We start from the raw sequence: 23,832 nt of genomic DNA, 5'->3' as shown, positions 1-23,832 counted from the left end.
TTTTTGAGATCAATAGTGCTGAAAATACGTGCTTCTTGAAGGCGGTCTAGGATATCCTCAATCAGGGGGAAGGGGAAATCTATCCTTTACGACAACTTTGTTTAAACGACGATAATCAACGCAAACTCTTGGTGTCCCGTCTTTCTTTTTAACGATGACCAATGGGCTGGAATATTCCGAAGAACTCTGTTCTATAATTCCTGACTTTAGCCATTCGGATATTTGGGTTTCAACAATTTTCTTTTCCGCAAACGGTAATCTACGCGGTTGATGCGATACTGGTTCGTTATTTTTAACGAAAATTTTTAACTGTATGTCCGTAGATTTGGTCTTACATGGCATATAGTTCGAAACTAGCTGTTGAACAGTCTCTTTAAAGTAGTTTGGAACACTAGGTGCAATGTTTATTTCTTCTTCGTTACTAGCTAGGTCAACAGGTAAAACAGATACAATATTTACTTTCTCTACACTCTGTGACTTACTTTTTATGGTAACCCCATTTTCATTTATTAATATTTCACCTTTTAATATTACGTTTAAGCCTAAAATGGCTTCATGTGTCATTACATTGTTGTCTACAACACAAATATCTGCAGTACACTGGAAATCATTAATTTTAATATTACCTTTAAAGAAACCTAGAGGTTTTACTTGACATTTACCAAACCTACTCAGCGTTGAACTTACGGGCACGAGGCCTTCGATATTCAGTTTATCAAAAGTCGATCTACATAACAAAGTAGTTTGACTTCCTGTGTCTATTAACGCGGTTACATATACATCATTAATTTTTACTTCTTTGGTCAACTTCGAGACTACATCAATATTCACGGTTGATACTTCTGGTTTCGAATTCGTATTTGAGCATTCGAAACTTCGGTGCCCAAATTCTTTACATTTAAAACACTTGACTCCCTTATCTTTATGAACACATTGTTTGGAAATATGACCGCTTTCACCGCAGTTGAAACAGGTTGTATTGCGTTTAATTTCAGGAATTGTTCCTCGACTATCGGTTACGTTACGCTTTGTTTGGTTAACAGAATTTTTTGAGTCATATTTATGTCTAGATTCAATTTTTTGTTTACTTTCAGATTTTGTTTTTGACGTTCGCGACTTTTCTTCATCATCACATATCTGTTGATAAAGCTTCAATTTGTTCTTAAAGTCAGTTAATGTTTGTGACCCATACAAGCAAGATTTTTTAAACGCGGAGCCTGGTATACCATCTATAACATATCGTATTAAAGCAACATCTTCAATTTGACCATTTTTAGCAATTCTTTTCATATTTAAAAAATACTCATCAAATGTTTCATTGCTCTTCATTTTTTGTTTTGATAATAACTCATGCAGTTCGGCCGAATTGCAGCTGCACCGGAATTCATCAAGAATAGCATTCTTAAAAATTTGCCACGAGTTCAACTTTGGTTCACTAAGAACAAATAGTTTTGCTTTGCCTGTCATCAGGCGCTTAGCAAAAATCAGTTTTTGTAAATCATTTAACTGAAGAATGGTAGCTCCATCTTCAAAACTTTCGACCCAACTACTGACATTTTCGTGGCTTTGGCCATCAAATTGAGCAACAAAAGATTTGATGTCTTCAATAGTAACATTTATACTACAGTTATGAAATACATTCGACTTGTTTTCAATTGTACTAAGAATATTATCATTAGCACATTGGGAAGGAAGTTGTCTCACTGTGGCACCAGAATTGTTTCTTAGTTTCGTTTCATCTCGAACATTATCATCTACTTCATTTTTATCCCCACCATCCACACCCTCTAAATCACTTTCGTTTTCACTTTCTTTTAAAATTACATTATTTTTAAGCAATTCTAAATTATTCAGATAAGAAACAATTCGGGTTGCTAAGTCATCTTGTGCGCCAGAGCTATCAATGCATAAAACATTGGCAATGGAAATTAATTCATAAGCCTGAAAATCTTGTTTGATTTTTTCGAGTTTTTCATTAAGTTCTTTACTATTCTCTTCTAAAGAGAAACCACTAAATTGTCTTAACCTTTTTCGATTATTTTTGTCGCCCACATCGTTAAATATTATTTTCTGTAATAATTTTATATTATGCGCTTTTTCACTTTTCAGGACATCTTCCATTCCCGGCACATCAATTAGAAACATAGTTAATAAAATTGAGAAAATCATTCACTTCATATAATGGTAATCCACGATGTTCCTGGCTCTATAATCCGGAAACAGAAACGAAACAAATTACTTCCATACCATCCAATGGATCACAAATGGTGTCGACAAAAGGCGAGTGAAACAGGTTATGTCCGATGGATTTTTGGCCACAATTCACGTCTTGACACTTGACATCCAGTATTATTAAAATTAATTCCAGTCTTTAATAGAGCCGCACACTATTTACTCACTATTACGCAGTTTCAGTTCAGGTAAATCAGCATACATTCCTAGGAGTTTGATGAGGTTTTTGTTCGGAACATAGTTGATTATACATCGTAAAACAGTCCAGCACAGCAACAGTTATTCTTCAAAACCGGTAGTAATCCAGGAAAGCAGGTAAAACTACAGTTCATTCGAGTGCTTAATTGCTATCCCACTTCTGAGAAAATTTTTGTGGGGATTTTAAACGATGAACAAATTAATTAACGAAAGACATTTTAATTAGACAAACGATTATTACATAAATTTAACATTTAAGAGAATTAAACAAGTAATGATTCGTCGAAGTTCTTTTTGAACAGAAGCAGCGTCTCTGCTTTCACGTCAATCGTCTATCATCTCAAAACGGTAATTCCCCTAATTTTTGCTTGGCGCCTTCGCAGCTCGTAGAGAGAATGACGTCACGGCATCTGGTTTTCATCACAGCTCCAAGCGATCGGCACTACATTTATATATAGTAAAAAATGTATATTTTCACTATTCAAGTATTCACTGTGACAAGTATTCCCATCTTGTCACATGAACAGGCCTCTGTGGAAAGGGGCTTCTCTGTAAATAAAGCAATTGAAATTGAAAATTTAAGTGACTCATCATACATTTTTCAACGCACAGTATTTAATTACATAAAATTTTCTGGAGGTGTTCTTAATATCGAAATTAATAAAGAAATGGGATCAGCAGCAGCTTCTGCAAGAAGTGGAGTTCGTTATTTAGAAGTTCGTTATTTAGAAGTTCAGTATTTAGAAGAACGTTCAGTATTTAGAAGAACAAAAATCTTTAACTAAATCTGAAAATTCAAAGAGGAAAAGAAATATTATTGAGGAAAAAATTGATTATATGAAGCAGAAGAAAAAATTTCTTCAAAGGGACATTAAAGATATTAATGAAGAAGTAGATGCTTTAGCAGATGAAGCTGAGACCAGTAGAAACATTGATTTGTTTATCAAAGCAAATGAACTTAGAAGAATAGTTAAAGAAAAGGAAATAGACATAAATAAATTAGATGTTAAAATAGCTGAAAAGATTTCAGGTTTAAAAAAAGCACAAATGTTTTGTATCTTTTATTGTACAGTTTATTATTCTAGTATCTTTCAAAAAACCAAGGAAATAAATTGTATGTTTACAAATCAGTAATTTTAATCTGCAAAATATTCTTACATTGTAATTATAATAGTAGTTTACTGTGTTTAAATAAATATCAAATAAGTTAAATAATAATCATGTAAATCTCTAAAATAGTGACTGTTATTAGTGTAAAATACACTTATACATGTTTTTCAAGAAATTATGTTCCTAATTTAATGTTATCTACTTCATAACTTGTAGGGAGTTAGTTTAATTTTCAAAATTGTTTTATGGTAAGTATTAAATTGAATTTAATTAATAGTGCATAATACACACTTCTGTTAGTTTCTTAAAGTGAAATTACAAGCATGAAGTCGGTTTGTATGGATAATTGCTTTATTCTATTCATTTTTTTGTTTGCTGATAGGTCCTTAATTTTTTCTTTGATGGTCCTTAAAAGTCCTTAAAAGTCCTTAATTTTCATGTAAGGAAATGTGTACGAACCCTGGACTATCATCTGGTCTCATGAAGCGATCGGATGGCATTGTTTCCAACCTTTGAATTTACACATGACAAACATTAACCCAAGCTCTTCGTCTGGATTAACCCCTTAGGTACATTTGACGTCTGAGACACGTCATTTACTTTTTCTCCCCTAGGAGCGGATGACGTGTCTAAGATGTCAAACCAAAAATTAAACTCTTGGGTACATTTGACGTCTGAGAGATGTCATTCACTTGTTTTCCCTAGGAGCGGATGATTCACATACTTAGAACGAAACATTCAAATGCTGATTTGATAAACACAAGCAAAAGGAGAAAAATGAATGTGGCGATAGCGAAAATATTATAAAACTGGCATCAGATATGGCCTTTTATAATGCTTATGTTTTATATCCTTTCGATTAGCTATTGCCGAAGAATTGCTGGAGCAATTGTCATTGCCAAATTATAAACGTCGTGGACGCTCGTCAAGTAGCGATACAAATCATTTCGTTTGGCAGCAAAAAATTGGGCACACTTCCCTGAGAACATTCCGTCAACTAAGTCCAAGCAACACCCTGGAAAAAGGTGCCGTGTTTGTTATAAGCATCATATTAGGAAAGAGACTACGTGGCAGTGCAAACAATGCAAAGTAGCACTGCATTTACTTACTTGCTTTGAAAAATATCACACTCTGCATAATAATTAGTAATTTTTTTTTGTTTGTTGTTGTTTGTTATAGCTTGAATTTATTTCATTTAGTTTTATTTTGTTGTTAATTTATTTATTTATTTATTTATTTATTTATTTTTGCAATTCTAATTACTTTAAGACATCTTAATACTACATATGTCACCAATATTTTAGAAATAAAAAAATTCTTACGTAAAATGTACTGCTTTTGCATTCTACTCCAAGCAACCAAAAATTATATCCGTTCCACATGCAAATATTTTCTCAAATAAATCCTACCCAAGGAGTTACCTTATGCCGACTGTGAAATCTAGCCGGTGTTTCGATTTTCGGTGGTGGTTTGGGCAGACATATAGTTATGTATTTTCTTGTAAAATCATTGTTTTGCAAAACAATGCTGTTGAAAAAATGTGTAAGCAGTTTGGCCTTCGAACTCCAGTTGATGGAACAAACGCTATTTATAATCTCATATTGTCTATTTTTCGCAAGGTTAGTGGAATGATGGGTCCCATATTTTATGGCTCTGGTCTCTTTTAAAGAACTAAGTTCTGTAACTCAGTGATTTCCAACGTGTTTACCAGAATGTCTTTACTAACGTGTTTCAATTCGTGTGGCAGGTTTGCATCAAGATTTGATTAATGTGGCATTAGCTAATATTCGAGATATATTTCTCCATTCCTGAAAGAATTTGGCAGTATGGAAATGTTAAGGCTATGTTATGCCAATCCTACACTGTGTTAGAAAAACAATTCATTGTTTTACTATCTGTATCGGTACTTACATATTAGAAGTTGCCAAATTTTCAGGCGGAATTAAAGAATGACAAAAATGCACATAAAGCACTTCAGTTTTACAACACACGTCAGCCATGTAGTAAAGCTTGTAGGGTTTATATTTATTTTAACTAACATTTATTTTAAGTTTAAACTATCTTTCCTGTCAAGCCTTACTTTTCCCTGGAATTGCTAATGCCAGAGTATGTAAATTTTAGTAGAACGCGCAAAGTATTCAAAATTGTCAGCGGAAGTAATCTGAGTTAAATAGAAGGGAAACGAGTTCGAAAGTGTGCTTTCTTGCTTCACGAGCGTGGAGGTGGCTAGTTAGAAATTGACGAACCACGCGTTTCGGCCTGTGTGCTTGCCTCGGCAGATAGTTAAATCTTTCAACGTAATATTCAGAAATTTGCTGAATTATCCGCGGTATCTTAGAACGCGGTTAGGTTAGTTACGTTTAGAGAGCCTCGTAGGTAGTCACTTGTTATTATTCGTTTTTAGTTTCTTATTTTTATTTTACCGCCGGGTCGGCGTAGTTTGTGAGCGTCAAGAGCACGCATCTGTAATTTCTAAAGTTGAATAAAAAGGGATTTAAACCCTTCTCAACACTTTGTATACTTTCCAGTTCATAGCAGTCACCGCTATTGTTGCGTACAGGTCTCAAAGCGCGCAACATTACATTGGCGCCCGAACACTTGTCGAACTGAAATGGCCGAAAATTGGATGGAAGCTGCTGGACAACAACAAGAAAAGGCAAGCCAATTGGAAGGATTTGGATACCTGGTGCAGACGATGAGAGCGTCAATCAAGCCAAACGTCAATTTCGATGGAAAAAATTCGGTGGCAATATTTCTAGAAGGCCTCGAAAACGACTTCCAGCTCTACCCTGTGCCTGAAAGACAAAATTTGCCATCACCACATCTGCACTAAGAGGACAGGCCTCGCTATGGTGGAAGAATATAGGCAAATTTTTATTAGGGGAATTCGGAGGCCAGACATATACATTTGAAAATTTCAAAAAATCGTTATTAAAGGCCTTCCCCATAGTAAAAGGCCGAGCAAGGATAGAAGCCGAACTATATAGTTTTTATCAACGGGATATAGAAGAGTTGACGGACTTTATTCTGCGAAAAATTAAGCTGACGGATATGCTGTATGGGAAGAAAACCGACGCGGTGATTATTGAAATAATCTTACCAAGATTGCTACCTGCTGCTCAAGATTACTTGGAAATTAGAAACCCAAGCACATTGCAGGAGCTCTTTGAAATGGCGGTCAAGTTCCAAAATCGCAGAATAGCGGAAAAAGCTAGAGGGGCATCGTATTCTCAAAGTATCCGAAGGCAATCTTCAAATGAGCAGACCAGAAATGCAAACCGCTCTTATTGGGGAAAGAGCTATCAAGCTAACTCATCGAAGCTCGAAGGTCAAGGCCCAAAAAGTAAATTTCAAAACAACCGTCCGCGTACCCAGAAAGCAGAAGTTGAAAGGAAAGCTTTAAACGAGTAGAGGGGTCTGTGAAAGCGAGGGTCCAGACCACGGAAGTTTTGAAAAAACCCTCAAGAAGATACTTAAATACGGTCATCGTAAAAAACTCACAATTACCAATTATACAAGTCTTGGTTGGCGATGTACCAGTAGAAGCCCTCATCGATAAAGAAGCAGAAGGTAATTTTATGAGTGATATTTTTTTAAGAAGAATTTTAATAGGTTACGATTATTTAAAAATAAAAACACAGAAATCATAGCAGCGCAAGGACAAACTTGTCACTGTATTGGAAAACTATCTTTAAAAATACAGGTTCAAAACGAAAGCCTTAAAGTATTAATTTTTGTAGTAAAAAAGTTACAAAGTCCACTTATTTTAGGTATGGAGGTTTAAAAAGTCGCGAAGGCCAAACTCAATTTTCAGGAAAGTTCTATCGTGCTGGAGATGGATAGCCATTTGAATGACCATGAAAGTCAAGCCATCCAGCAAGTGGTGAGTAATTTTTCAAACTTGTTTTCAGAAAGGCCTGGTAGCTGTCAAATAGTTACGCATCAGATACAGTTAACTGCCGAAAAACCTTGTAGGACTAAACCGTATCGTTATGATAAACAAAAAGACCTAATCATCGAAGAACATATTCAGGAAATGTTAAAGAACAAAATAATAACTCCCATAAATAGTGAGTACGCGAGTCCAGTCGTACTATGTAGGAAAAAGAACGAGTTTCCTCCTTCGGATAAAAGGGCTTAGAGGTTTGCTATCGATTACAGAAAACTGAATAGTATTGCTAAATTCCCAGTCTACCCTTTGCCGGTTATAGAGGAAATTATTAGAAAGATTAAATCTACTAGATACATGACTACGTTGGACTTAACGTCTGGCTACTATCAAATAGCTATGAGACCCGAAGACTTACATAAAACCGCGTTTATAACAAAATCGGGCACTTATGCATTTTTACGCATGCCCTTTGGGTTGTGTGGGGCCCCATCAACATTCCAGAGAGCTATGGACATTGTTCTAAAGCCTGTCCTAGGAAAATCAACTTTAATTTATTTAGATCATATAATTATAACGAGTAGTACGTTGGAACAACACATTAATGATCTAGAACAAGTTTTTAAATTATTAAAAGAGGCCGGTCTTACAATTAACGCCTCAAAATGCAAGTTCGCAACTAAAGAACTTAAATATCTCGGTTATAAAATTTCGCAAAAGGGTATAGAAACGCAAGATTCAAAAATAAAAGCTATTAAGAATTTCCCACCGCCCAACACCGCCAAGAAACTTTCTTCTTTCCTTGGATTATGTTCTTACTATCGATCTTTCATAAAAGATTTCGCTAATATTGTTGAACCACTCTTAGTAATCAAAAGAAAAAGGGCTAAATTTACGTGGACAGCGGAAGCTAACACAGCTTTTGAAAGATTAAAAGAAGCGCTTATTAATTCCCCTGTTTTGAAATTCCCGGAGGGGGACGAAAACCTGGAAATTGCAGCAGATGCGTCGGACTATGCTCTGGGTGCGGTTCTTATGCAAAATAGCCATCCTTTGGCATTTTTTAGTAAAACGTTGAACCCTACACAAAGGAATTATACAGCTACATAGAGAGAAACATTAGCCGTATTAATGGCTGTACACAAATTTTGAGTTTATTTCGGCAAAGCGCCAGTAACAGTCTTTTCGGATCATGCGGCTGTTGGTAGACTTTACTCGGGGAAAAACCTAACGCCCAGGTTAATAAGATGAGCTTTAAAACTTCAAGAATATAATCTCATAATTAAATATAAACCGGGTACGGAAAACAATGTAGCTGACGCACTTTCTCGTATAAAACTGGACGATGAAGGAAATGAACTCAAATGCACTGTGTTGACTTCAAAAATTTTAGATTCTAGAGAAACAATTATTGCTGAATTGAAAGCTGATCCTGAATTTGGAAGTATCTATGCATGTTTGAAAGACCCCGAAAGCTTTGAGCACACAGATATCGATGCGATAAGAAATAGAGCAGAAAACTATGAAATAATAGATAATTTATTATTTTATACGAAAACAACAAACGAAAATCTCGAGTACAAACCAGCCATCAAAGCCTCGCTTCGATTAAGCATTTTGAAGAATATACACGACGAGAAAACAGCGGTTCATTTAGGGGTCAGAAAGACTTTAAAGAGGGTACGCAAGGCTGTACATTTCCCGCAATTATACAAAATAGTAACTGCGTATGTCAGTTCCTGCAATCAATGTCAGTTAATAAATGATATTAATTACAGCCCGGCCGGGTACTTAAATGGCATTCGCGCTACATTTCCGAATGAAATTTTAGGCATAGATCTTCTTGGTTCTTTCCCGCAGAGTGAGTTAAATAAGAATCGTTTTCTTTTAGTAATTTTAGATCATTTTTCAAAATGGACAGAAATTGTTCCACTTAAACGCGCATCAGCCAAAACAGTCGCAGATGCATTCTTACACAGATACATTTTAAAATACAGTGCACCGATAAAAGTCATTAGCGATAACGGTAAACAATTCGTTAGCCAAATATTTGAAAATATTTGCACTGGACTTGGCATACGCCATATCAAAATTGTTCCGTATAGACCACAGGCAAACATCGCAGAAAGAGTTAATAAAAATATTGTAAAAATAATTCGAAGTTATGTTAGCACACATCACAAGCGCTGGGATGGCTACATAAATGAGTTAGCTTATGCTTTAAGAACGGCAAATAACGATACTACGGGAAAAACTCCAGCAGAATTATTTTTAGGACGGAAGTTAATTACGCCATTAGATAAATTATTCTTTGTGCTACAAAGAGAGCAAGAATTTGAACAAAAAGATGTGCAAAAACTCATTGACCAGGTGGTTAAAAGCTCGGATACGGCAAGAAATAGACAAAAATTATACTATGATAGAAAACGCCGTGAAGCAGATTTTAAAGTTGGGGATAAAGTGTTGAAGCGGAAATTTTCTTTATCAAGTGCCCCAGACAATTTTACTGCAAAGTTAGCTCCAAAATTTGAAGGCCCCTATGTAATTCAGGAAATAAAGGGAGTCGTATTGTACCTTAAGAACGAGAGAGGGAAAATCTGTAAAGCAAGTCCCGACCAGGTGAAAAAATATTATAATCAAAATGATTTTGAAATCCTTAAAAGTTTCTTGCAGGACTCAAGCTTAAAAGAAGTGGAAGATCAAGAAATAACGTTACCCGCTCCACCACCCAAGAAGCAGAGAACTGAAGAGAAACCAAGCCCTTCTACTAGTCATGCGACGGTACCGAAAAGAAGAAATGAAAACGTTCAGACTCCAGCATTTAAGAAATACAAGAAAGCAACGCCGCCGCGTAAAGAAGCTTTGGTAAAGAGGAAAAGACCACTTACAACGTATCGCAGCAGAAATTCTGCATCGAGGAAAACGCTTCCAGGGACAGAGAGTCAGGTGCAAACAAGGCCGCCGTTCTCGAGAACGAAAAGACAGCAGGAGGAACGAAAAGACCACCACCAACAGAAGAAATTCAAGCATGATTCCAGACCGGAGGACGCCAGAAACCAGCCGTACAGGGGAAAAACGGAAAAGACAGCAACCCGACCACTACCACTCCAAGAGGCCAGCATGCAGAGGGCGAAAAAGAAATGTCAACATGGACGACACTCGAGGACACAAAGGAGACGACTGACGTCGATGAATTCCATATCGTGGAAGCAGTTCTGCCTGAAGAGGATGTCGGATTTCCAATCATCGAAAACTCAAAGATAAGTTAAAATCTTCTATAATTTTTTTTTCTTTTGTTCCGAAATGTTATGCGTAAATACGAAGTTCTATGTTTTGACGGAAGTCAATTTGTCTCGGTTGAGACTTAGTTTTGTTTTACTTTATTTAGCTAAGGCAAAAGTATTATTTTCTTTAAGTATAAAATCTAAGAACAAGCAGTTTCTGTTGGTCGAAAGACTAATTCTGTTATGTTAAAGCCAAAATTTGGCCGAAGGTAAAAATAACTTCGTATTCTTGTATTAATAAGAACTTTAGTTTCAGTGCCGCCAGCTTGGCGAAGAATACGTAAAGTAAAAATTCATTTTTCTCTTATTCATTTTATGGTAAATTGTAAAAATCATATGGATTAGAATTTTGTAAATATACGTAAATACTTGAAAGTTATGTAAAAGTAGAATTTAGTCTAGAAGCATAAAAGTTTAGATGCTAAAATTAAATGCTCAAAAGAAATGAATTCAAATTTAAGTATTAAACTGTAGATAAAATCATGCTTTAGAGCGAAAGCCTGCATGTCTAAAGATGAATGAGGGAGAAGTTAGAATGAATGTGTTTTGTAGGGTTCTCCACCTGCACTTGAATTTTAAGAATGTTAAAATAGCCCATCGAGTTGTAGAATGTCGAGTAAGGTGTGTCTATTTGGTCGTTGAATTCTAACAAATCATTGTGGTTAGGGGATGTGTTGCAATACTAAAACACGAATATTCCCGTTTGACACCACACATGGTGGAGAGCCAGGGTAAAGTTAAATTCATGTTTAAATACTTGAATGAATGTGAATTAAGCAGTAACTAAGGAAAATAAATCGATCAAAAAAAAAAACACTTATTCAGTGTCAAGAAAGTGTAAATTATAATGTATTTAGAAAGATACTGATACTTATTCCTTCTAGATGCTGGAAGGAAGAGAACAGATTGATTGCTGAAGTCCAGGAAAGGTTGCTGTAAGAAGAGAGGGTTAAATAAGTATCTACAGAAATTTATTCTACCTTTTGAGAGAAAACAGTTTTTTTACGTAAACGAGGCTCTTAAACTTTAGTTCAGAATTGTGGAAACTTTTCAACAGGTCGTTTCCAGGACCTGCTTCCAAGTTTACCAAATTCTGGCAGCGGCAAATGTAGGGTTTATATTTATTTTAACTAACATTTATTTTAAGTTTAAACTACTCGTATCTTTCCTGTCAAGTCTTACTTTCTCCTAGAATTGCCAATGCCAGAGTATGTAAATTTTAGTAGAACGCGCAAAGTATTCAAAATTGTCAGCGGAAGTAATCTGAGTTAAATAGAAGGGAAACGAGTTCGAAAGTGTGCTTTCTTGCTTCACGAGCGTGGAGGTGGCTAGTTAGAAATTGAAGAACCACGCGTTTCGGCTTGTGTGCTTGTCTCAGCAGATAGTTAAATCTTTCAACGTAATATTCAGAAGTTTGCTGAATTATCAGCGGTATCTTAGAACGCGGTTAGGTTAGTTAGGTTTAGAGAGCCTCGTAGGTAGTCACTTGTTATTATTCATTTTTAGTTTCTTATTTTTATTTTACCGCCGGGTCGGCGTAGTTTGTGAGCGTCAAGAGTACGCATCTGTAATTTCTAAAGTTGAATAAAAAGGGATTTAAACCCTTCTCAAGACTTTGTATACTTTCCAGTTCATAGCAGTCACCACTATTGTTGCGTGCAGGTTGGAAGCGCGCAACATTACAAGCTGAATACCACTAAATACCGAGAAAGGAAGAGGCTATCGGTTTCATCATCCCGCGTTTCTCTGTTAACTACGTTTTCGACTTTTAAGATAGCTAAATTTTTAGTCTCGTCTTTGAAAAATTCACGTGCTGTTTTTTCATGCACATTGAGAGATAATTGTCTTGATACTGGCAGATATTTTTTGGCCAATTGGTTAAGACCGCTGAATGCTACTGGTTCAAACTGGGTTCGAACCTAGACAAACACAATGGCCACATAATTGCTTTTCTTAGTTTTCCTAATATAAAGCTGAATACAAGTCAATTTTGTTTTGAATGTCATCCACGAAGACATCCCTTCCTTAGGCAGGTGGCTGTCGTGGCCTTTGTTCTATTCCAAATACTAACTTTTTGGGGCGACATTGTTTCACATGATTCCTGTGTGAAACAATGTCGCTGCAAAATGTGAGTTATTGGAATAGAACAAGAGGAGAAATTAGAAGCAGATTTGTGTGAATATCTTAATTTTTAAGCAGTAATTTAAAACATTAAGTAAATTAAACGAAATATTTTCAGGCGAAAGATCTCCTTCCCAGGCCTAAAGCAGGTGAACCATACCAAGCTCGCATAGCACCGAGTCACTTGAATGTCTTTCTCAATTTAGCGAATCTTATTTCGAGAAATGGATCCAGACTGGAAGAAGCAGATGCGGTAAGATATCTGTCTAATAATTATTTTATTAAGAAGAATGGAAATTAATATTACATTTTTAATTTTTTCAAAATATTCGTAGTGGCTTTTCTAAAGCAGATTGCCGTAAATAATGTAAAATAATAAACTATTTGGTTGTGCTTCTTGAGCTACAAATGGCCAGCAAAGAAGAATTACAGATGACTGCCTTTCCATGGAAATAGAAATCGTGCATTAAAATTTAACCTAAAATATTACTTATTATTCTCAAATTCTGAATACGTCTGTAGCAGAACTTTGAAAACAGACGTATTACAGCTCAGTTACGTGAAGCCTTTGAACTTTTAACTAGAAATTTCATTTTTTCCTCTGTTATAGCTAGGTACAGTTTTAAAATCAAATTTTACGAATGCGTTAAACAAGACAGGTACGACTAAATCAAAAATTTAAGCGAAATGCTCAAAAAAAAAAAAAAAAAAAAGAACGCCCATAGGAAACCATTTACCTAAACCTTTTTGATTAACATAACCTGATAACATGTTTACACCCTACCCTCCTTTTAAAATGTTTCAAGATTCTCACAGAATTTGACAAGCCCCTTGTCTTACGACTTCAAACCACAGAATTTGGCAATCTGCCCTTTCTCTTACATTTCCGCTTAAGAAATGTTAGCCAGTTTTCCGGTCCCTCATAAACTGCAAACGTAGGTTTTTTTATTGTTGTTCCTTTTCATTTCTGTAACTTTTATGCTCTCAGCATTTACAGCGTGCTTTGTTTTTAAGTTCCCAGCACATAAAATATTAAGTATTTAAATGTAATTTTCGTTTTTCGAAAATTGCTGGTTTTTAGAATTAAGAGTTTAGCTAATCATGTTTTTGAGTCAGCTCTTTTTAAATTTTGATTATAAGACTCGTCCGTACGATTTCATAATTGTACAAATGAATAACATTTTCGAATGCATTTCAGTACAGTTTTTCTTTTAGCATTCTATGTTTTTGTATTTTTTGCTATTCAGTTTAGGTTGATTTTAAATTGACTTATAATCTGTGCTTGTAACTAATATAGTAACGAACAGCATGTCGGGGTAGTTCTTGGCATTATATTATTTTGCATACAAGAAAAATTTATTAACATTGATTTGAGTCGCATAATTTCAGGAAGAACGAAACATTTTGTTCGGCAGTTATTAATCGTCCGGGTTTAATGTTTTAAATACTAACACTTTAAAAAGTTCTATTTGAAACATTAACACAGTTGATTAATAGTTTTTATTCTTATTGTTACCTTTTTATTTAAATTTTAATTAGTTACTCCAGTTAGTGCATTTTTCTAGCTTTAATAGCACTATGGAAGTGTAATTTACTTATCTAGCTTTAATGATTTCACTTCCATTTAATAAGAGACAAATTAATTACTCTACACATTTTTCCTCAGATAGGATTAAAAAAGTATTTATTTTCGTACTAATTGCTGTTAATTCAATCCTTTGTAGCGTAACCCCAGGAATTTTTCAATTAAATCTTCATTATTTTCTTTTCTTACTAGCAGTTTTCAGTATATACATATATATTCTTTCTAGTATATATATATATATATATTCTTTCAAAAGTATATATATATATATATAGTTTCACCTGCATATATACAGGTATATATCAAGTATTCCGTTAACGCGGCGACAAGGTTGGAGTACAGTAATGGGCTTTGAGTGGAGGAACAGTTGTCACAGAACATGCTGTCGCAAACCACGTTTAGTTTATGAAAAAGAAAGCAGAAGTCAGTTGACCGTTGATTTCGCTCCGACATTGGCCTGCCATTTATGAAGCTTCCTAGCACGCATTTTGTAATGCAAAATTGCGGACTGCAGGCGACGGAAGTTAGTAGTACTATTGCGTCGGTAGTTGCGAGGAACAACTATTTCTCGCTTTAATTTGGCAAAGACATTACTCACTACACGAGCTAAGAATACGCTGGTGCATTTGAGTTTTGACCAAACATATGGCTTTAGACACTTAGTACAGCAGATGTAACAAGAATAATATCCGAGGAGGCGCTACCTACACCATATCACCTTCAGCAAGACGCACAATGAGCAGATGTAGTCTATGGAAATTCCGCACGTCGGTGTTCCGCAGAAAGCTCCACACAGATTCATTGTCAACATCTGAGAAGATATGAGGTAGTGATTACATGTTGGGGCTGTACATTCTGTTTGAAAACCTCAATACCGTAACGTACCGTTGTTTCCTAAAGCACGTCTTCCCTAGTTTGTTGCAAGTTGCACCTTTGACAGTGGAGATGGACATATAACTCATGTGTAATGATGCACGAACAGTCTTCTTCACTGTTTTGTGTTACCACCTACATGTTATATATCCTGACAAGTGCACTCGATGAGGCGGACACGTTGCTTGGCCTCCACTTTCGCCGGCCTTCATTCTCTTGGATTTCTTCTTTTGGAGATACCTTAAATCACTCTTTCGTGAGAAGTTGAAGAATGTCGTGGCGCCGTTCGTCTTCCCTACGGCAGTCATGAACAACACGTCGCGGCATCTTCAGGCGCACCCGACAATTGTTTCAATATCGCTGTGGGCTATTCAATGATGTCCGCAGCTGACAGTTCGAACAGCACCTCTAATAACTTCTTATTGTTCTCTTAACCGCGATGTAGATCATGTACCATATGCTGTTTAAAACATGCTATGCACTATAATGCATCTCCTCTCACGAGTTAGGCCTGGAAATGTATAAATATGGTTTTCAATAGCATGTCCCAGGGAAATTATTGTTTCTCTTAATGTCTGTTATCATCCCTCCCCGAGTTTTTGTCATCTCGTTGACGGAACACACTATATACATATACATATTATTAGCAGAAAATTGTTGATTTTTATTACTCTTTCAGCTGTATAGGCAAGCCATTAGCATGAGATCGGATTACATTCAAGCTTATATTAATCGAGGTGACATCTTGTTAAGATTGAATAGGTAAGAAAGTTTTCTTCTTCTTATTTTTTAATTCTCTTATTTAACTTTTCATTAAATATATTTGGAATGTACACACTTACTTTTCAAAGGAGAGCATATTTTGAAATTATGCTTCTTCCAAAAACAAAAGTAAAGAAAGAAAAAAGAAAAGCATTATTGAAGCTTAAACTATTTAAAAGCCTTTAACTGAAATTTACCTTAAACTACGAAAATGTGATTTTCAAATCAATCAGGAATCACTGCTATACGAATATGATTATCAAGTATCATTTTTAAGCTGTTATCCATGAAATATTTGCAGTGATGAACAAAATATTGTTCTAATCACGCTTTTTTCTCAATAAAAGATTCTTACCATTGATTTGCATCATGGTGCTTCGAGTACAAGTATTATTAAATTGTGATGGTAAAAGTATATGTGTGTGCGACCCGTTAAATCTGGCTCATAGAATGGTACAGATCATTGAAACAATTTCATAATGAAGATATCATAACCATTCCGATTTGAAACAACATCTTAAGGATTTCTTCCTCTCATAGGGTTCCGGGACTTTTATACAAATTATTAAGTTTCATAAAGACATAAAATTTTCATAGTTACTTCTGCAATCATTTTCAACCTGCCTTGAGAGATCGGTTGATTTAGAATTAACTTCAAGGAAATAAGTTTAAATGAAGTGCAATAAAAAATGTATATAATTTAATAGGCCGTACATAGAAGCTACGTGGTGCCCAGATAAGATTTTTTCAATTTTTTTATTCATTAAATTTTATATTTCAATTATCATATATTTATATAAACATGCATGAATAATAACAATAATGACGCAAATGAAAAATATTTCATTTATGTTTGTAAGGATCTTAAGTTTTACTAACGTTTATTTTATTTTAAATCTTTACTATCACTTCTTATTTTCTACTTCCGGCCAGAATTAAAAGCTTTAACTTATTTATGCAAATTTCTCTTGCGAACGCCAAGTACTTAAGTTGTGGCTTTTTGCCAAGCAAGAGAGAGGAAGGAGCTATTAGAAGCAGGCCGCTTGCCACAGTAGTTTTACTCGGTTGCTCGTTGCCTTCAAGGCCAGAGGTTTAATACTCTTGATAATTTTAAACGTATCGTAGTGTTAGCAGTTCTCTGTACTACATACGGCTTTTTGCTAATATACGGCCAATCTTGGAGTAGGCACTTGTTTGATTAATCCAAAGTTAAGTTTAATTAGAGTTTAGTTAATATTTTTATATTCTTACGTTCAGATCACAAGTGGTTGGTCTCTGTATTCCGAAGTCCGGAAATCATTGTAAAGAGAGAAAAATAAAGGGTTTCGTATAACCTTCCTGTGTGTATTGTCTACTTCCCAAATTTATTGAACATAGCTTTAGTAAGCTCCCTGTTCCGAGTCAGGACATTTAATGTTCCCAAAGCAAGTAAGGAGGAACACAGAACCTAATAGTGGCGCCCGACGAAGAAGAATAACCATGGCCGAGTTTCAAGAAGAACCTGTGCTGCTTGCAGAAGCGGCTCAGAATCCAGAAATGCCAGCTGCCGCCCTGGAAGGATTTGGTTACATCGTCCAGACCATGCGCGCATCGATGAAATCAGAAGCAACATTTAATGGAAACTCACCGGTAACCAGTTTTTTGGAAAAATTGGATGACCACTTCATGCTGTATCCAGTGCATGAGTTCCAGAAAGTCACCTTAGCTACCAGCGCTTTGAGGGCCCAAGCGCTTAATTGGTTCAAATGTATAGGCAGAAGCTTCTTGGGTCAAGCGGGAAGTCCCACCTATATTTACGAAAATTTTAAGACTGCCTTAATAAAAGCCTTCCCTGTCGTAAGAGATCGTGCAACATTAGAAACGGAACTCTTCAGCATATACTAGAAACGAATTGAAAATCTCTCAAGCTTTATTTTAAGAAACATTCACGTCTTCCAACTCTTGTTTGGAAACCGTCCGGATCCTGAGATAATTCAAGTGATTTTGCCGAGATTACTTCCCCAAGTACAAGACTTTATTGAATTAAGGAATCCGACTACACTGGAAAAGTTATTTGAGCTAGCAATCCAGTTTGAAAGTAGAAGAACGGCGGACATTGAAACAAGACGCCAGTATGAGCAACGAAGCCAATTTGGTGCGCCAAGACCACAGCAAAGTCAAGAACACGGCTACGGAAGCAAAGCGAATCAGTGGGCAAGGAAACCCGAGTATCTAAAAACAACCGGCGAACGTCGACAGTTCAATAGTAAGCCAGAAAAAAAAATCTGAAGACCAGTGGAAAAAGAAGGAAGGCATGGAAAGGAAGAAACAAGATTTAAACTAAAACGGATTTCTGCTGACGGGAGGGTTCGGAAATCTGAAGGCAAAGAAAACCCCTCTTCCTTCAAGTTAAATACAGTGATGGTGAAAAATTTGACTCTTCCAAAGATTGAAGTGTTGGTGAATAACTTCCCAGCCACCGCACTCCTGGATACAGGCGCGTAGTGTTCCTGTGAGGCAGAAGATTTTTTTAGGAAGTATTTCCGTAAATACCGCATACATAATTCGAATAATACGACAGTGTTAGCTGCGCAGGGAGAAAGATGCAAGTGCATAGGTAAGTTATCCTTATACATTCGTATCAAGGACGAGCAAGTAAAGATTATGTTTCTTATCGTAAAGAATTTGCAAGCACATGTCATCTTAGGGATGGACTTTCTTTCAGAGGCAGAAGCAATGCTGGATTTTAACGAAGCGTCCCTTAAGCTGATGATGAAACCAGTTCAAGAAGAAAAAACAGAACCACCAACGTTAAACCTTGACCACATGCCTAAGGAAGAGCAACAAAAAATTCGACAAGTGGTAAGTGAATTTGCTTCGTTATTTAGTGATATTCCAGGATTTACTCAAGTTACTAACCATAGTATCGACACCGGAGATTCACTGCCAGTTCGCCACAAACCATACCGATATGATAAGAATAAAGAAAAAATTATAGAGTGGCACATTAGAGATATGTTACGTAAAAAGATCATAACGCCCATCTCAAGTAGTTATGCTAGCCCGGTTGTGTTATGTAAGAAAAATAATGACTATCTGGTAATACATCCAAAAAGGTGGCGTTTTGCAATTGACTATCGTAAATTAAACTCCATGACTAAATATCCGGTATATCCGTTACCTATTATCGAAGAAATTCTAAGGAACATAACTTCTACCAAATACATGACTACTTTAGACTTAACGACTGGTTGTTTTCAAATAAGGGTTAGACCGGAAGATGTGTCTAAGACTGCTTTTATAATCAAGTCTGGCACTTATGCATTCCTGCCTATGCCGTTTGGCCTTTCAGGGGCGCCGGCAACATTTCAACGATGTATGGACATTGTGCTAAGGCCTGTTCTTGGAAAGTCCACATTTATCTATTTAGACGATATCATTATTACTAGTGATAATCTGGACCAACATGTACAGGATTTAAGACAGGTGTTTTCATTATTAAATGAGGCCGTCTAAAAGTTAATGTCGAAAAGTGCAAATTTGAAGCCCCTGAATTAAAATACATAGGTTACAAAATATCTCAGATAGGAATCGAGACAGACGAATCAAAAATAATCGCTGTGCAAAAGTATCCGCCGCCAAATACGGCAAAGAAGCTCTCTTCTTTTCTAGGACTTTGTTCATATTATAGGTCCTTTATAAAAGATTTTGCAGCTATTGCTGAACCATTGTTAAAATTATAAAGGAAAAAGGCAAGATTCTCGTGGACGGCCGAAGCCAATAGTGCTTTCGAAAAATTAAAGCAAGCATTAACGCAAGCCCCTGTTTTGAAATTTCCTGAAAATGATGAGAATTTAGAAATTTCAGCGGATGCTTCAGAATATGCTGTAGGAGCGGTACTTTCGCAAAATCATCAGCCCGTGGCATTTTTTAGTCGAACTTTAAATCAAACACAAAGAAATTGTTCCGCGACTGAGAGAGAGGCACTTGCACTTCTGTTAGCAGTGCAAAAGTTCCGAGTCTATTTTGGAAGGGCGCCAATAACAGTGTATTCTGATCATGCGGCGGTAACTAGATTGTACTCAGGGAAAAACTTATCCCCAAGCTTAATAAGATGGGCACTCAAGTTACAAGAGTATAATCTGGTAATCAAGCACATCCCCGGAAAGGAAAATATCGTAGCAGATGCCCTATCCAGAATAAAAATAGATGAAGAAGGTAATACTGTAAAGGTGGCAATGCTCACAGCATGTACGATAAATTCCCGAGAAACTGTAATAACCGAACTGGGTAAGGATCCTAAATTTAAAAACATTTATGAGTATTTAAAGGATCCTGAAATTTTTAGCCACCAAGGTATTGTGGCGATAAGAAATAACGCGGCCCATTACAAACTAATAGATGGTCTATTATTTTATACAAAAACTACAAATTCCAACAACGAATTTCGACCTGTTATCCCAGCTAGTCTTAGATTAAATATACTTCAGGAGTTACACGACTGCCCTTTAGCTTCTCATGCTGGTATTCGAAAAACCATAAAACGAGTACGCGAAGCAGTTTATTTTCCTGAACTGCAAAAGTTAACAAGGGCGTATGCCCAGTCCTGCCCAACATATCAAGCAGTTAATTATATTAATTTCCGCCCGGCCGAGTTTTAAATAGCATTAAATCCGAATTTCCAAATGAAATAATTGGCATCGATTTATAGGGCCCTTTCCCAAAAAGTCAGTTAAATAAAAGTCGGTATCTCCTTCTTATGGTTGATCATTTTAGTAAGTGGACCGAAATTTTTCCCTTAAAACGAGCCTCCGCGAAATTAGTTACTGATTGTATTTTAAATAAATATATTTTAAAATACGGGGCGCCCCTAAAAGTTATATCGGATAATGTTCCTCAATTTGTAAGTAATATATTTGAAGAGATTTGCCAAAAACTGGGCATATGTCATTTAAAAATGGTCCCGTATCGGCCGCAATCAAATATAGCGGAACGAGTCAATAGAAATATAGTGAAAATTATCCGTGGTTATGTTAAAAATTTTCATAAAAGCTGGGATAACTATGTCAATGAATTAGCCTTCGCCCTTAGGACCGCAAAACATGATACAACGGGCAAAACTCCTGCTGAGTTATTTTTAGGCAGAAAGATTATAACGCCGTTAGATAAACTATTTTATGTTCAACAAAGAGCCCCAGAATTTAAAATGGGCGATATAGAAAAATTAATTAAAGAAGCAAAAAAGAACACTGAAGTAGCACAGAGAAAACAGAAACTTTATTATGATACTAAACGACGGAAGTAACTTATAAAGTAGGAGATGAAGTGTTAAAAATTAAGCATTCACTTTCTTCAGCACCAAAAGATAAAACTGCCAAATTGTTTCGACGATTTGAAGGACCATATGTCATAGAAAAAATAGCTCAGGCTGTAGTGGTGTTAAAAGCCAGGAATGGTGAAACATGCTCCGCAAACATTGACCAGATAAAACCATTCTATAATCGTAATAAAATGCAAATATTTAAAGATCTTTTTCAGGATCCGGCACGGCAGGCACTGCAGGCACAACCTCCAGAGGTGGAACAACGACAATCACAAGGGCGAGCCATTAGGAGGCAGGATCAATTGAAAAGAAAGTTTCCCCGTTGGAAAATTGAAGGTAAGAAGAAAAAGAAGCCGTTCCACCGACCAGAAAAGCGAGAGCACGGCCACCCGCAGAATGAAGAAGGGAGAAGTACGATGAATGCAAAGAGAGCCAGGAGAAAGACGGCAACTATAACCCGGCTTCAAAACGGAAGATCTACCCATCGGAGAGGAGTTTACGCAGCAAATGTCGACGAATTGATGAAGGAACACCAGCTGCGGAGGCAAAGAAACAAGGAAAATTTGAACAGCCAGCAACGAGATCCAAGCAGGAACGGGAGAGAGTTGTCCCGGTTCTGCCAAGACCAGCTGCCATCAAACGGCCGAAACCACAGGCAGAGGCTAAAAAGGTCTTCAAGGGTGACCAAACTGGAAGGAAAAGGAAGCTCATGGAGGAAGGAACTAAAGTGCGAACCCGCACAAGAAGGAAGATTAACCAAACCGTAATCTTCGCTACCTTCCAGGACTGGGCAGAAAAAAGGATGTCCGAATATCACAAAGATAAGTAAAACTTTATGTTACTTTAAAACCTTAAGTTAATCTTTCATTCTTACTGCAAGTGGCAGAATTCAAGACGTTTTACCTCATGTGAGGTTTACCTATATCGCCAAAAAGGCGAGAAATGAGTTGTTACCTATTTTGGTATTATGTTTTTCAATTACTCGCGAGTAAAACTAAAATTAATGTATAATAGAAACGTGTAAATACTTGAATATTGTAAAAGTTATTGTATAAAATTTTATTTAAAAGATTCTGGCAAGAAAGAAGTTTTAGTCTGAAAGACTTTTGAAATGTAGTATTTCAATGTAGAAGAATTGGCACTTGCTTGGAAAAGAATAGAAGTTAACAATGTACTACTAATGTAGGTTTTAAAATGCGTAAAATTAACGTCATTTTAATATGTCCTTATATACAATGTGAACTGTTATTTTAAACGTTAAGAAATACTGTGATATGTTAAAAGTGAAAGTAATGCCAAAAATTTTAACTTATTCGTGTGACTGTAAAAAGAGCAAATTATTGTGAATATGTGTTAAAGGTTGAATGAATGTAGTTAGGCTCTCTGACGCTACACTTCAGAGTTATCCACTTTCAGAATAGTACCTCAGGGTTTAGAGATGAATATAAGGTGTGTTATGAGGTCTTGTTATGTTGAATTTTAACACGTTAGTGTTTTGATTGCAGGCGGTAGTGTTGAACACTTGTACATAAACACGCTCGTGTTTGGTGTTTTCCTTTACAACACATGTCAGAGAGCACGGGGAGATAATTAAATAACGTCATGAATGAAATAAGAATGTTAAAACAGAAATGTAAGTATTCATGTTACTTGCCATTTAATTGTGTAACATTTCATTAAACTAGTTTTCCTTCCAGATCTCTGGAAGGAACCAGATTTCAACTAAGAACTGTTTAGATGCAGTACAGATGGAAAGTAATTGTCCATGGAGTTGATAATGTAAAAACGACTTTTTTTTTAAATTTCTAGTTTCTAGTGAGAAATGTTTGTAAAAGATTGGCCTCGCGTTAGATTCTAGAGCTAAAAGTTTTCAACAAGGTCGTTTTAGACCTCAGTTTCAAACTAATTAACTTTGGCGGGAAGTATGTAAGATCTTAAGTTTTACTAACGTTTATTTTATTTTAAATCTTTACTATCACTTCTTATTTTCTACTTTCGGCCAGAATTAAAAGCTTTAACTTATTTATGCAAATTTGTCTTGCGAACGCCAAGTACTTAAGTTGTGGCTTTTTGCCAAGCAAGAGAGAGGAAGGAGCTATTAGAAGCTTGCTTTAGTAGTTTTACTCGGTTGCTCGTTGCCTTCAAGGCCAGAGGTTTAATCCTCTTGATAATTTTAAACGTATCGTTGTGTTAGCAGTTCTCTGTACTACATACTGCTTTTTGCTAATATACGGCCAATCTTGGAGTAGGCACTTGTTTGATTAATCCAAAGTTAAGTTTAGTTAGAGTTTAGTTAATATTTTTATATTCTTACGTTCAGACCACAAGTGGTTGGTCTCTGTATTCCGAAGTCCGGAAATCATTGTAAAGAGAGAAAAATAAAGGGTTTCGTATATCCTTCCTGTGTGTATTGTCTACTTCCCAAATTTATTGAACATAGTTTTAGTAAGCTCATTGTTTCGAGTCAGGACATTTA

At 36.0% G+C, this 23,832-nt stretch overlaps 1 protein-coding gene across 1 annotated transcript in view; it reads left to right on the top strand.

Annotated features, from left to right (window-relative positions):
• The window catches only part of LOC118194407 (protein O-mannosyl-transferase Tmtc3-like), a 384,082-nt gene that overhangs the window by 323,465 nt on the left and 36,785 nt on the right, over window positions 1-23,832 (top strand). Inside the window, exons 13-14 of the mRNA XM_085810972.1 lie at window positions 12,953-13,087; window positions 15,972-16,054. Of these exons, the coding sequence (XP_085667098.1) occupies window positions 12,953-13,087; window positions 15,972-16,054 (218 nt within the window). The remainder of the gene's footprint in view (window positions 1-12,952; window positions 13,088-15,971; window positions 16,055-23,832) is intronic.

Source organism: Stegodyphus dumicola, chromosome 2, assembly GCF_044657685.1.
Source record: "Stegodyphus dumicola isolate Sdum_Otavi_A_Nest chromosome 2, ASM4465768v1".
Lineage (NCBI taxonomy): Eukaryota > Metazoa > Arthropoda > Arachnida > Araneae > Eresidae > Stegodyphus > Stegodyphus dumicola.
Note: the sequence above shows the minus strand (reverse complement) of the source record. Positions and strands in the feature narration are given on the sequence as shown.